The 14,436-nt window shown below is 39.0% G+C and overlaps 1 protein-coding gene across 1 annotated transcript; it reads right to left on the reverse strand.

Moving 5' to 3' along the window:
* Nucleotides 1–669: 669 nt before the first annotated feature.
* LOC138609442 (CMP-N-acetylneuraminate-beta-galactosamide-alpha-2,3-sialyltransferase 1-like) lies at nt 670–11,255 on the reverse strand. Its single transcript, XM_069682082.1, has 7 exons — nt 11,250–11,255; nt 11,087–11,218; nt 9,289–9,485; nt 8,930–9,097; nt 7,995–8,031; nt 7,737–7,856; nt 670–837 (listed from the first exon to the last, which is right to left on the reverse strand). Exons 1-7 carry the CDS (start codon nt 11,253–11,255, stop codon nt 670–672), a joined length of 828 nt encoding a protein of 275 aa, XP_069538183.1.
* Nucleotides 11,256–14,436: the final 3,181 nt, after the last annotated feature.

Genomic DNA, 14,436 nt, shown 5'->3' on the forward strand with positions numbered 1-14,436 from the left:
CAGAGGATTGTGTAATAATGGTGTTGTAGTAGTAGTAGAAGACTGTGTGTGTGTGTGTGTGTGTGTGTGTGTGTGCGTGCGTGCGTGTGTGCGTGTGTGTGTTTGTGCATGCGCGTGTGCAAGTTTGTGTGCAAGTGTATGTGTGCGTGTATAAGTGACATGGATATTTAGTTTGGTTGAATTTAAGATTAAAACTGTCATTTTGTTCATAGAGTGAACCTCTATATAATATAATAGGACAACATAGAAACACCATAGAATACTAAAGAAAAGGTCCCTAATTTCTGGAAAACATGACTACTGGACAAAGAAAAAGCAGTGGATTATCAAAATTACTGTTGAATAGAAATTTTAAGAGACTATGCGTGTATGAAGAATCATGAAGATGTGATATTCCTAACCTGTTGGTTTAGAGGGTTTTTTGTGAAAAATCAAAAAACCTGCTACCCCTTGTGACTAACAACTAAAAATAGTCGTTTAAGAAAAATGGGTGCTGAGGCCTCATACTTTGACCGATATGAAAAATTTCAATGGATTTGTTCTAAGCTCAGCTGGTACTTTGAGTGTGTGTGAGTGTGAAGGAAATCCTAAAATTCCACTGTGGACATTATTGGGTTAATGAGCTTGACACAAAGAGAAAGACACCAGACAGAGAGAGAGAAACAAAATTCACCATCCTTTAAAAAATAGGATTTTCCCAAAGTGTGCTAGTTGTTCAACAACTTCATATTCATACATTCCAGGATGAGGTCCAGTTTTGAACTTTTTATCTTGGAGCACTTCATAGTAATGGTTCCAGGCTCCATCTCTGTCTGCTCCGAACCCAAACACACTGACCTGGGAACACCAAAAAATATGCTGTTACAAATAATTTATTTTTTGTTATAATTTTATGTGTGTGCATATCTACAGATAAACTTTTTGAAGAAGCTTTGAAGAAAAACTATTATATCCATGACAAAAGTATTCACAAGCATTTGTCAGGGAAAAGTCGCTGTTTCATATGTCTGTAAAGGTTCTCAGTCAGTCCAGGTCGAAGCTTAAGCCAAAGAAGTTTTTGAAGACCTTTCACATCTTATCAGAAACACTTCTTCAGTTCTAAACTGACAGGTGGACGGAGCAAGAAAAATAAGCCTCTGTAGGTCATTATGCAAATAGTTGTGGGCTTCATAGATAACTGGCAGACATTTTGGGGAAAACCTGGTCTGACGGCATTCATCCCACTTTGGATGGTGCAGCTCTTTTGTCTCGTAATATGGCTAAGTTTGTTAGTCGTAAAACCTGACAAACCAGAGTTTAGACCAGGAGGCAGAGCTGCAGTCCTACACACTCCTCTGTGCTTCCCTGTGAGCAGTTGTTAATGTTAATGTTATAGAGACTGTGTCTGCCCCCCAACCCAGGCCTTTTATTACAGTTAATTCAAACTTAAATGAAAAAGGAGTAAATCAAAACTATTTTATAATAGTGTAAACAACAACCAAAGTTAGCTCAAAAAATACGAGAATTAAATGTGGTCTGTAAATATCAGATTACTGTCATCTAAAGCTCTATTAGTGAGATAATCATATTGATTTACTCTCTTTAACTGAAACTTGGATGTGTCGGGAAGAATTTGTCAGCTTAAATGAATCCACTCCTCCCAGTCATCTTAATACTTATATTCCTCGAGACACTGGTCGAGGTGGTGGAGTGGCAGCTATTTTCAACTCTAGTCTTCTAATCAATCCTAGACCAAAACTTAGTTTCAGCTCTTTTGAAAGCCTTGTTCTGAGTTTTTCACACCCAGCCTGGAAAACTTTACAGCATATTTTATCAGATTTAGTCCTGAGTTCAGATAAAATAATTATTGTAGGGGACTTCAATATTCATGTAGATGTTGATTATGATGGTCTTAGCATGGTGTTTATGTCCCTTTTGGACTCTATTGGTTTCACTTAAAGTGTAAACCAGCCTACTCACCGCTTTAACCCCACCCTCGACCTTGTTCTAGCTTTTGGCCTAACGGAAACCGAAAACTTAATTGTCTTCCCACAAAATCCTCTTTTATCTGATCACTATACAGTAACATTCGATGTCCTATTAACCGACTACTCTCCAGTTAACAAAAATGTACTCTCAAGATGTTTGTCTGATAGGTCTGTAGCTAAATTTAAGGAAGCAATACCAGCTGCTTTTGCTTTTGCTTATGCTAATGTTAGTCCCTCTCAGCTTGATCAGTTTGTTGATAGTACTGCAGGTTTGCTGAGAAGTACTCTAGATTCGATTGTCCTCATAAAAAAGAAGATTATCAAACGACAGGCTAGCTCCATGTTATGACACAGAAACTCGTAACCTTAAGCAAATGTCGTAAATGCGTAAATTGGAAAGAATGTGGCGATCCACCAAAACAGAAGAGTCTCGTGTAATCTGGCAAAATAGTCTTAATAAATACAGGAAGGCCCTACGGCATGCTCAAGGTTTCTACTAATCCTCCCTCAAAGAAGAAAATAAAAACAATCCCAGGTACCTTTTCAGCACTGTAGCCAGGCTGACAGAGAGTCAGAGCTCCATTGAGCCATGTATTCCTATAGGCCTCAGCAGTGACGATTTCATGAGCTTCTTTAATGACAAAATCCTAAAGATTAGAGAAAAGATGTGTAACCTCCTGCCCTTAACTGTTGCAGATGTATCTTTGGAAACTGCTCAAAAACCTGATATTTGACTGTTTTTCTCCAATTGACCTTCCTGAGCTAAATTCTCTGATCTCTTCGTCTAAACCAGGGGTGTCAAACTCATATTAGGTAGGGGGCCGGATTTGTTCAGATGAGACCTCAAAGGGGCTGGACTATTTTTTGCCAACATCATGATGTCTTAACACATATATATATGTCGGCTACTACAGTTTTATTATTTGAAATCATGCAATAAGAGCCAACAGATAGTTGTAGAAATCAGTGAGCATTTCATGTTGTTGCATAAACAACAAAAAATGTAAGAAAGCATCTTGCAGTCCTTGCAACATATTAACAAAGATTCATTTCAAATTTGAATGTCTTTGTCATTTACTAAAGATACATTTGAAAGAATGTAGGTTAATAATAATAGCACATAATACTGTACAACAGTACAGCAGAAGGGAAGTGCTTTTTCCTATGTCCACTACTCTAAACAACAATACATTTAGTGTTGAATCTCATTGTGATTAATTAATTATTCATTTTAAATATTGCTGGTTAAGGCTATAAAACAGCCACCCATTGTCCAGAAAGTCTGACCTGATGTCGGGGTTAAACCAGCTGCTCTGGGATCAGGGCATGTGGAATCCAGTGTGTAGTGACAAGAGAGAGGGAGGGATTTTTAGGTTTTTTAGGTCAGGTTTGTGGCTGGCAGTAAATGTGAAACTGAAACTGAGGAAAAGGAACACTCACATTTGCACTTGCTGGTCAGCACCTGACACATTTTGACTTCTACCAGCCTGTCGACAACAGGAACTAGTTTCTGAGCGGTGGCGATTTTCATTATGTCCCTCAGATGTCCGTGCGTCAGCCGACTGTGAAGTTTGGATTTAATCTCTCACGTTAATACCTGCTTGCATGAATATGTTGTCCCGAACATGCAGACTATCTTTGATGCAAATGCTGTCTTTGATAAAATAATGTCAAACGATCAGATGTAGATTCGTACTTGAACGTTGCGCTACACTGCAGTTTGATCAGCTCCATTCGGAGTTCCTCTCTCACGTGCGTAATCCCTCTCCAGCTGAGTGAGGACAGTAAATCGACTTTTAAACTTGTTCTTGTACGTGTCCTACTTTCGTAATCCACAGGTAGAGATTTCAGACACGGAAAGTGGACTGGGTTGTGCTGGGACAGCTGTGTCTGCCACAGAGCACATTTTATTTGGAAAGCACTAATGCTGTCATAGTACTCTGTGATGAGTTTGTTGCGGCTCTGCATGTTAACATTCATCACATTCAAATGTTCTGTTATGTCCACTGAAAAAGCAAGACCTGTAACCCTGTCTGGCTTATCTTACTGTGCCACTTGTTTTCCTCTCTGTGCCATGAATTGAGTGATCTCTGTGCGTAATGGAAAGAACTGTTTGAGAGCCGCTCCTCGACTTGACCAGCGGACATCAGTGTGAGGGCAGCCAGTGGGTAATATCGTGATCAGATAAAAGAGCATGAAATTGCTGCTCTCTCTCTCTATCTCTATATATATATATATATCTATAAAAATCTCATATACATAGGTCTATATTTTTTGTTTGTTTGTTTTGTTTGTTTGTTTTTTTTCCCTTCCTGTCCCTCAAAATGTCTCGCGGACCTGATGAGACCTCCTGGTGGGCCGCATCTGGCCCGCGGGCCGTATCTTTGACACCCCTGGTCTAAACCATCAACCTGTCTTTTAGACCCGATTACAACCAAGCTGCTTAAGGAAGTCTTTCCCTCAATTAGCACTTCTTTACTAGATATGATCAATATGTCTTTATCAACTGGCTATTTACCCCAGTCTTTTAAACTAGCTGTAATTAAGCCACTTCTTAAAAAGCCTACCCTTGATTCAGGCACCTTAGCTAACTATAGACCTATATCTAACCTTCCTTTTATCTCAAAGATCCTTGAGAAAGCAGTCACTAATCCATTATGTGACTTTCTTCATAACAACAGTTTATTTGAGGACTTTCAGTCAGGATTTAGAGTCCACCATTGCACTGAGACAGCCCTTGTGCGAGTTTCAAATTATCTACTTACTGCTTCAGACAGAGGACTTCTCTCTGTACTCGTCCTGTTAGATCTTAGTGCCGCTAGATAGATAGACCATCACATCCTGTTACAGTGACTAGAACATTTAATTGGCATTACAGGATCTGCATTAAGTTGGTTTAAATCTTATTTATCAGATCGATCTCAGTTTGTTAATGTTCATGATGTGTCCTCTATGCACACCAAAGTCAGTCATGGAGTTCCACAAGGTTCTGTGCTCGGACTGATTATTTTTATCTTACATATGCTTCCTCTTGGTAATATCATGAGGAAACACTCAATTAATTTTCATTGTTACGCAGATGATACTCAATTATACTTATCAATGAAGCCAGATGAAACACATCAGCTATCTAAAGTAGAAGCATGCCTTAAGGACATAAAGATCTGGATGACTAGAAACTTTCTGCTGCTTAATTCAGACAAAACTGAAGTTATTGTGCTCGGCCCAAAACACCTTAGAGATTCTTTCTCTAATGATATAACTGCCCTAGATGGCACCAGCCTGGCATCCAGCACTACTGTTAGGAATCTGGGAGTTCTATTTGATCAGGATATGTCCTTCATCTCCCACATAAAACAAATATCAAGGACAGCCTTCTTTCACCTTCGCAACATAGCAAAAATCAGACACATCTAGTCTCAAAACGATGCAGAAAAACTAGTCCATGCATTGGTTACTTCCAGGTTGGATTATTGTAACTCGTTACTATCAGGCTGCTCTAATAAGTCACTAAAAACTCTGCAGCTGGTACAAAATGCTGCAGCACGTGTGCTGACAAGAACTAGGAAGAGAGATGACATCTCTCCTGTATTAGCCTCTCTGCACTGGCTTCCTGTAAAATCTAGAATAGAATTTAAAATCCTTGTTCTTACTTACAAAGCTCTTAATGGTCAGGCACCATCATATCTTAAAGAGCTCATAGTGCCATATTACCCCTCTAGAACATTGCGCTCCCAGGATGCAGGCCTGCTTGTGGTACCTAACGTCTCTAAGAGTAGTGTGGGAGGTAGAGCCTTCAATTACCAGGCCCCCCTCCTCTGGAACAATCTACCAGTCAAGGTCCGGGAGGCAGACACCCTCTCTTCTTTTAAGAGTAGACTTAAAACTTTCCTCTTTGATAAAGCTTATAGTTAGGGCTGGCTCAGGCTTGGACCTCATAGTTATGTTGCGATAGGTTTAGACTGCCGGGGGGATCTGACACACCAAGCTGCTCTCTCTCTCTCTCTGTCTCTGTGTGTGTGTTTATCTGTCTCTCTCCCTCTGTCTCTCTTCCACTCTCTCTCTCTCTCTCTCTCTGTCATATTAATGCAGCTCATTAACTCTGTATCTTCTGGTCCCATTAACATTACTAAACATATATCTTCCCAGGAGTTCTTGTGCTCCCTTGTCTTGAAGGTTCCTGGGGATCGTTGCTGCAGACCACCTGCTGCTGTGGACCTGCTCGACTGCAACAACTATGAATCAGTCTTCCCCATAGTATCATTATTGTTGCTGCTAATGCTAGCAGTAGACCTGTTGACTTCAACTGTTACAATTACGATTACTACAGCCTTATCATTACTCTGCTTCTCGCGCTAATATTCACACTAGTGTACCACTATTATTGGTATTGTAACCATAAGTATGTATTACCTGCTGTTGTTCATATAACAAGGACATATGTTGTTGTTGTAACAAGAACATATGTTGTTGTTGCTGTCTTTGCCTGTCTCTATCCTGCATCTCCTTCTATCCCATTTTCAGCCCATCCAGTCGAGGCAGATGGCTGTTCAACATGAGTCTGGTTCTGCTCGAGGTTTCTGCCTGCTAAAAGGAAGTTTTTCCTTGCCAATGTGCCAAATATTGCTAAGTGCTACTCATGGTGATTCATGTTGGGCCTCTCTTTAAATAACATGACAAAGAGTCGGTCTAGACCTGCTCTTTTGTAAAGTGTCTCGAGATAACTTATGATTTGGCGCTATACAAATAAAATTTGATTGATTTATTGATTGATTGAAATAGATGTGTAATCAATTAAGTGGGTCTCACTGTTTCACTGTTAAGGGAGGTGGTTTCTAGCTCCGTGCTGCTAGAAACCACCTCGTTTAACAGTGAGGGATGGTGTCTCAGGCCACCACCTATCACGCACATACAATGCAGTTTTGATTTCTCTGCCCAAAAAGATAAAACCACACTAACACTTTCATGTGAACCAGTGATTCATTAACACCAGAGGGTGTTAACATCTCTTTGGGAAAACAGCCCGAGTTAACAGTTCTTACTTGATTACACATCTATTAGCTTACTAATAACCTACAGAGGCATATATTTGTTGCAGCGCACAATACGTCACCCTATTTCAAGAAAGCTATATCGTAATTCCAAAACTGTGCTTCACAAAATACGACTTGTGTTTTTTATTTTTCACCCGCAATCTTGTTTTCACAGCAGCAGGTGAGCTGCGCGTGAAGGAGGCTCGTGGTTACCTGTCGAAACGATCAAACCCTACAAATGAGACAGACACTACACAGCTGCACTTACAATCTTTCAAACAGAATATGATTGTCAGTATTTAACAGAAAACGTCGCACCTCAATCAATGCATTTACCGGAGGGACGTAATAGCGAACGCGCACGTGTGTGTGTTTTCTGATGAGCATGTGGGAGATGCTGCTCCAGGTATGGGAGAGACAGAACGCGAGGGGCGAGTGTCCAGCAAGTTAATCGAAAGTGGATGACGATCTTTTTGACAGATTAAAAAAGACACATGACAGAATAAATCGCCAAATATACTTCCCCCCCTTCCCTGCCCCCCCCCTCCGAATCCGACAGGGTGAAATCTCCCGCTGTGAGGGACGTGTGAATCGGGGTGTCTCATAGAACACTTTTTTTAAACTCTAAATTAAAAAAATAATGTTCCCTTGTATTTGCTAAAGCATTACGATTTCTTATTGCCGCAAATTGAAGTGGAATAGCGTAAATAATAATTGTAGTGTGATGTGAACCTACCTCATCACAAATTTGCAGGCTGAGAATCAAAGTCATAAAGCCGGTAGACGGGTAGCTGCCCTTCTTTTGCAGCCACGTTTCATGAACATATTTCATGAAAGCTGGATTTAGGATGATCACCTGTTATAAATCAGACTTGCCCTTAAACCGACACTTAAATATAGCTGTTTTTCTGCAGTTAATGCACATTACTATACATGTTTTTACTAGATGAAAATGTATATGCAAGTTTGATGCAAAATCATTCAAAATACTCACCAAATCCTTGTTCGCTCTACTCTGTGAATTCACGTTCCTGTTGGAGGTAACATTAGAGGTTAAATTCAGCAGGAAATGACCTGGTTCAATATTTCCTGTCTTTACAAAGTATTGCTTAGAAAAAATAAATGTTGCATGTAAAAGGAAATCTACACATTATTCTAAATTTATAAATGCAACCATCAGGTTATTCACGTATAATATCTATCATGACATCTTTTAGCTTTCTTACATTTCTATACACCTCAAATGCCTCCTCTCACAGTCAATCAGAAAAAAGGCTGACCTTATGAGAGAGGAAAGCCTGTACATTGTTTGGTGGTCTCTGGTTGTGTCACAAGTTGAATCGGTATGTTCTCAAATTACTGTCTAGCTATACTATTTGTAAGTAAGGTTCCCTTCAAATACTGAATGGTTTCCTTTATGTTACCATCATTAGATTTTTGAATTTCTTATATCGGTCCCTTTAACAATGGCAACAGTGAGTCATAATAATTGTACAAAATAACCATTAAGAATATAAATGAGCTTCTTGGATTGTATGATATTGTGTTTGATTGTGGATATAGACACATGGAGATACTGACATATGAAAATTACTGAGTTGAAAATACAATGGCTCACCTCCCCATCCCTTAAACATAACATTAGTTATGGATCAAATTACAATGCACAATCAATGTGAAAAGGCGCTCAAAGTGATGAACCAACAAAAAATAATCACACAACTCTGCAATTCCTTTCAGTTCTAAGGAGCACTTTATCGTTTTGCTTCTGGTGTACTCTTTTCTCTCTGTTTTAAAGTTCAATGTAATCCTTGTTTTAGTTTTGATCTGATAAACATTAGATTCAACAAATTAAATTCCCCATATTGTTATTTTCCAAGCTACTGAAGCCGTCACATTTCAGAACAACAACTTTTGTTTGATACGTACGCTGGTTTGAAAGCATTGAGGAGCCATTCCAAATCCCTTATCTTGAATGGAAACAGCACAAGATGAGTGGTGTTGTCCAGATAAATAGCACTCTCTGGATACATTACATGATGAGTTGTTTTGGTCCCAACATCTTTCTCATAGCCTTTGGTACGGCCTCTGTTCATTCTAAATGAAACAGGGGAATACATATTAAATATCATGTAGCCAAAAGAAAACTAAATGGTGATTGAATTTGGCAGATACATTTTTAGTCTATGAAACTAGAATGTTGTGAAACTATCAGAAAGACTCGAAGAACTTTAAAGGTGGCAGTAATTTTGTATTGAGTGTATGAACTTTATTGTCTGATGATTTACCTTATTACAACATCATGAAAGTCTATTAGAGGTCCGTAATATGATCCCTTCAAATTACCAGAATTCCCCACCACTGCACAAGTCCTGCAGCGGTCAGGGCTGGATTCTACAACATCTGGAATGGGTGGGAACACATGAAACAGCTTGTCCACTGTCATCTGGAAGAAACTGAAGTCGCGTCTTTCCCACTGTATTTTCTGACAAACACATCATAAAGACAAATGATATAAACTGTATTTTCATTTAATCCCACCCACCATCTACCTGTAGTACTGCCTCATTTCCACAACAAAAACAAGTTACAGCTTTAATTCCCAATTTCACATGCCTCCAGGGTTGGTGTGAATCATAAAGTGTCACAAAGCTATTTTGACTAAGGGTAACTAAGGTCAAGCAGAAATAAGAGGTGAACGCCACATTTAATGACGTAAACACAAACAGTATAAATTTCTTGTAACCTTAAAGAAGGTTATTTATTCAGAGGTTGTGTTTTTGCTTTTACCATACTTTTTTTTTGATGTGTTTCCAGGGCTGGTTTTGTTTTTGTTTTTTAAATAAACTTTATTTGTAACATTTCCATGAAGTTGTTTGTGAGATAAAGTCACTCACAAGGCTCCTTTTTGCGGTTACTGCTTAATTTTCCTTGAAATAAAAAGGTAGTCATCAGCCTCACGTAGGTCATAAATACAATATGTTTGTAAAAAATAAATAAATAACATCAGGTTACGGACATTATTCCATCTGGTGGGATATCGCTCTCTCTCTTTCTCTCTCTCTCCCTAGCTCTCTCTCTCAGCTCATACGGTTGATTTCACCATATGTTAATAAGGTCTTGTTTCTAATGTAAAGAAGAGCGTTTTCTATTAAGACCAACCCCCGAAACCTGTATAAACAAAGACCCAAAACTGATCCTGGATAAGGCAAACAGCCAGGTAAAGTGAAGAGTGATTAATGTATATATTTTATTTACCTTTATTAATTATAATTTACAGTTGAGCAGATGCTTCTTCATTATTTCCTGTCGGCCTATATAACAAATCTAAATGGCATTGATAAAGCGAACTATACAAAATGTTTGTGGCCTTTATTAAGTTCATGTGGAAAGACAGGGCTGTCAGCCCAGCTGAAGCCGCAGCCGACATTCACCCAGTGTGAACACTTTGACGGCGCGAGCCGGAGCGCATGTGTGCAGTCTGAACCCGCTGTTAGACTTTCTAAATACAGCAGTCATAAGTTCACGAAGTTAGCTCTTATAAATAAGCAATAGCCAGGAGCATTTTCAAAAGTAAAGTTTGCAGACAAACATTTCACATTTTATGACATTTGGTTGCACAACAATCATTAACACGAGTTTGTGTGTTGAGGGCTGAATTTGGTCAGGTGTATGCACCATCAGAACCCAGTATGGTTGAGAAAATAAATCCTGGTTTGGGTTCAAATACATAATTATGTAAATAAACCTCCACTATAAGCAGACTATGACACTTATTATACTACGTCACCAGACTCTGACACCACATCAGAACAATAAGCTGGTGGACATGCTAATGATGCTATAGGGGTACAGCTGCATTTTTTAAATGTTTGGCCACTGACCCAGCTGCACTATTTGACGAGTTGGGAGTGAGACCGAGGCTGCAGTTTGCAACCTATTTTGGCTTCCAGTTCAAAAGGTGCTGATGTAACCATAGTTATAGTTGCCAGTTTTGCTGCAGGACCGGTGAGTATATCTCACAATTCACAGTGAACAAAAAAGAGAATACTGGTGCTATGTCTTTAAGGATAAATTGACATTTACCTTCCACCAGTTGAAAGCGCCCTTTGAGGTTTTGTCGTTTCTTGACAAAAAGGGCTTATGAGATGCATTTACAACCTTCCTAAAGCCTGGATCATCATCGTTTAAGCATTTGTGACATGCACAAAGGCTTGACTGCTGAGATCCGAGGGAATGCGAAGTGTGCTCCCATGTTAACAGCACACCAATTACAGCAGGGATACACAGAAGGTAAAAAAGACATCTGAGTTTGCTTTGTTTCAATATGGAGAGCATCTTGGCTGCTTGAAGCTCTTCAGTGAAGAACAGAGGCAATCTGTGGATGCAATATGTAATAAAACACATTAGTCAGTTTATTATCACAGAAACCCTGTCATGAATAAGCCTACAGCAAAACAAAAACATACAAAAAAACAACCAACCTAGAGTACTACAGTAACACTGCAACAAAAACATTAAGCTGGTGATCTATATTCTGTCGGACTCCGTAGTTTTCTCTGGACCCCTGCCTACTCTGACCAGTGATGACATGTATAGCCGCATGTCGTCATTCAACCGCTGGCTGTCGAGGTGGTGTCCAGCAAACGATGTGGGCTTCATAGATAACTGGCAGACATTCTGGGGAAAGCCTGGTCTGATTAGGAGAGACGGCATGCATCCCACTTTGGATGGTGCAGCTCTTTTGTCTCGTAATATGTCTAAGTTTGTTAGTCGTAAAACCTGACAAGCCAGAGTTGAGACCAGGAGGCAGAGCTGCAGTCCTACACGCTCCTCTGCGCTTCCCTTTGAGCTGTTTACCAGCCACAATGTTAATGTGATAGAGACTGTCTGCCCCCCAACCCAGGCCTTTTATTACAGTTAATTTAAAATTGAATTATTAAACGACTAAATCATTAAAATCTAATTAAAATTAAAACAAGTTGTGCCAAAAAAAATGAAAATGAAATGTGGTCTGTTAAATATCAAATCTCAGTCATCTAAAGCTCTATTAGTGAACGATCTGATATCAGATAATCATATTGATTTACTCTCTTTAACTGAAACTTGGCTGTGTCAGGAAGAATATGTTAGCTTAAATGAATCCACTCCTCCCAGTCATCTTAATACTCATACTCCTCCAGACACTTGTTGAGGTGTTGGAGTGGCAGCTATTTTCAATTCTAGTGTTCTAATCAACCCTAGACCAAAACTTATTTTGAGCTCTTTTGAAAGCCTTGTTCTGAGTTTTTCACATCCAGCTTGGAAAACTTTACAGCATATTTTATTTGTTATAGTATACCGCCCTCCTGGCGCATACTCTGATTTTCTAAATTAATTCTCAGTTTTTATTTGATTTAGTCCTGAGTACAGATAAAATAATTACTGTAGGTGACTTTAATATTCATGTGGATGTTGATAATGATAGCCTTAGCATGGTGTTTATGTCTCTATTGGACTCTATTGGTTTCAATGAAAGTGTAAACCAGCCTCACCACCTTAACCACACCCTCGACCTTGTTCTAGCTTAAGGCCTTGAAACCAAAAACTTAAGTGTCTTTCCACAAAATCCTCTTTTATAGGATCATTATTTTGTAACATTTGATGTCCTATTAACTGACTACACTCCAGTTAAGAAAAATGTACTCATAAGATGTTTGTCTGATAGGGATGTAGCTAAATTTAAGGAAGCAATTCCAGCTGCTTTTAATTCTATACCATATCTCTTTACTCCAGAAAGCTCTTATGCTAATGCTAGTCCTTCTCAGCTTGATCAGTTTGTTGATAGTACTGCAGGTTCACTGAGAAGTACTCTAGATTCTATTGCCCCCATAAAAAAAAGATTAATAAACGACAGAGGCTAGCTCCATGGTATGACTCAGAAACTCGTAACCTGAAGTCAATTTTGCGTAAATTTGAAATAATGTGGCGATCTACCAAAACAGAAGAGTCTCGTTTACTTTAAAAATAGTCTTAATAAATACAGGAAGGCCCTATGGCATGCCCCTCCCTAATGGAAGAAAATAAAAACAATCCCAGGTACCTTTTCAGCACTGTAGCCAGGCTGACAGAGAGTCATGGATCCATTGAGCTTTGTATTAGGATAAGATAATCCTTTATTCGTCCCACAGCCAGTACATGCATTTGTTACTTCTCAGTTGGATTCTAATTCGTTACTATCAGGCTGATCTAATAAGTCTCTAAAGACTCTTCAGCTGGTACAGAATGCTGCAGCACATGTTCTGACTTGAACTAGTAAAAGAGATCACATCTCCTGTATCAGCCTCTCTGCACTGGCTTCCTGTAAGATCTAGAATATAATTTAAAATCCTTCTTCTCACCCACAAAGCTCTGAATGGTCTGGCACCATCATATCTTAAAGAGCTCATAGTGCCATATTACCCCTCTAGAACATTGTGCAATTTTTGATTTCTTAAATTACATTGTGTTGCTGTTGGCTTTCAAGACAGAGTCTCAGGTGTCATACTATGCTCATACAAATTATTTAACAGAGTTTAGGAAATGAGTGACTTCTGTTTGGTTAAACGGAACATTAACAGTCTACAAGTTTAATGTTGTGTAAAGTACAGTGTGAGACAACAGGGAGGATATTCAGAGGTGTTTTAAGCTTTAAAGACAAAATATTTAGCTTACTCATCTAAGCAAGCCTCCAAATATTATGATGTTATTAATATTATACGAATAATATTAGGTTACAAAGTAATAGCATTTCCCACTTTAATGGTGTCTTTGTCATGTAACTGCTAACAGTAGATGAACGTAATGTCAAAAGTGTCACTCCAGACAAAAAGCATAGAATTAACAAAGTAATTTACATTAACTGGTTTGTTTTTCCATTTTAAATTTGAGCTTTCAACACATTAAAACACTACATTGTGTAAATATATGCCAGGTTAGAAATAACAAATACAAACATTAGTAAGAATTATATATTCATAAAGATTTTTTGCTTACCTGAGAAGAGATTAAACAAAAAACAGACGTGTGAGGCTGGACTTAACACGACTGTTGATGATCCTGTCAAACATCAACTGTCTACCAACTAGAATCCACTGGTAGAACTGCTTGACAAGGTATTCTTAGCATTTCCTGGAAACGTCTGTGAGGTCCTGGACTTGTCTCTCTGTGTTTAGCATACTGGTTGTCCTTGTTTAACACTGCTTGTGGTAACTCTGGTTTGACATCTGTAGGTGGTTGGGCGTTAAGGCCTCTAAATCACTGAGGACTGAAGATGCCTTTGTCAGGGATGCAAACAGGTAAGGGGTAAAGAAGGTGTGAACAGAGAAAACCTGCCACAACTAGGGGGTCCGGGGGCAGGTTCCCCAGGGAGAAAAATTTGACTGCTAAAATAACCTGAGCCCGGGCGCTCTCTCTGC

The sequence above is a fragment of the Semicossyphus pulcher genome, unplaced genomic scaffold, assembly GCF_022749685.1.
Source record: "Semicossyphus pulcher isolate SPU_LCO1_2020_fin unplaced genomic scaffold, fSemPul1.0.p SCAF_5, whole genome shotgun sequence".
Classification (NCBI taxonomy): domain Eukaryota; kingdom Metazoa; phylum Chordata; class Actinopteri; order Labriformes; family Labridae; genus Semicossyphus; species Semicossyphus pulcher.

What these genes read in the sequence shown, in the direction of transcription:
- LOC138609442 (XM_069682082.1), bottom strand. An exon ending in GCGCTTTCAACTGGTGGAAG is followed by an intron (nt 9,486 to 11,086) that starts GTAAATGTCAAT and finishes TGTGTTTGTCAG; the next exon opens with AAAATACAGTGGGAAAGACG. An exon ending in CTCAATGCTTTCAAACCAGC is followed by an intron (nt 8,032 to 8,929) that starts GTACGTATCAAA and finishes TACCTCCAACAG; the next exon opens with GAACGTGAATTCACAGAGTA.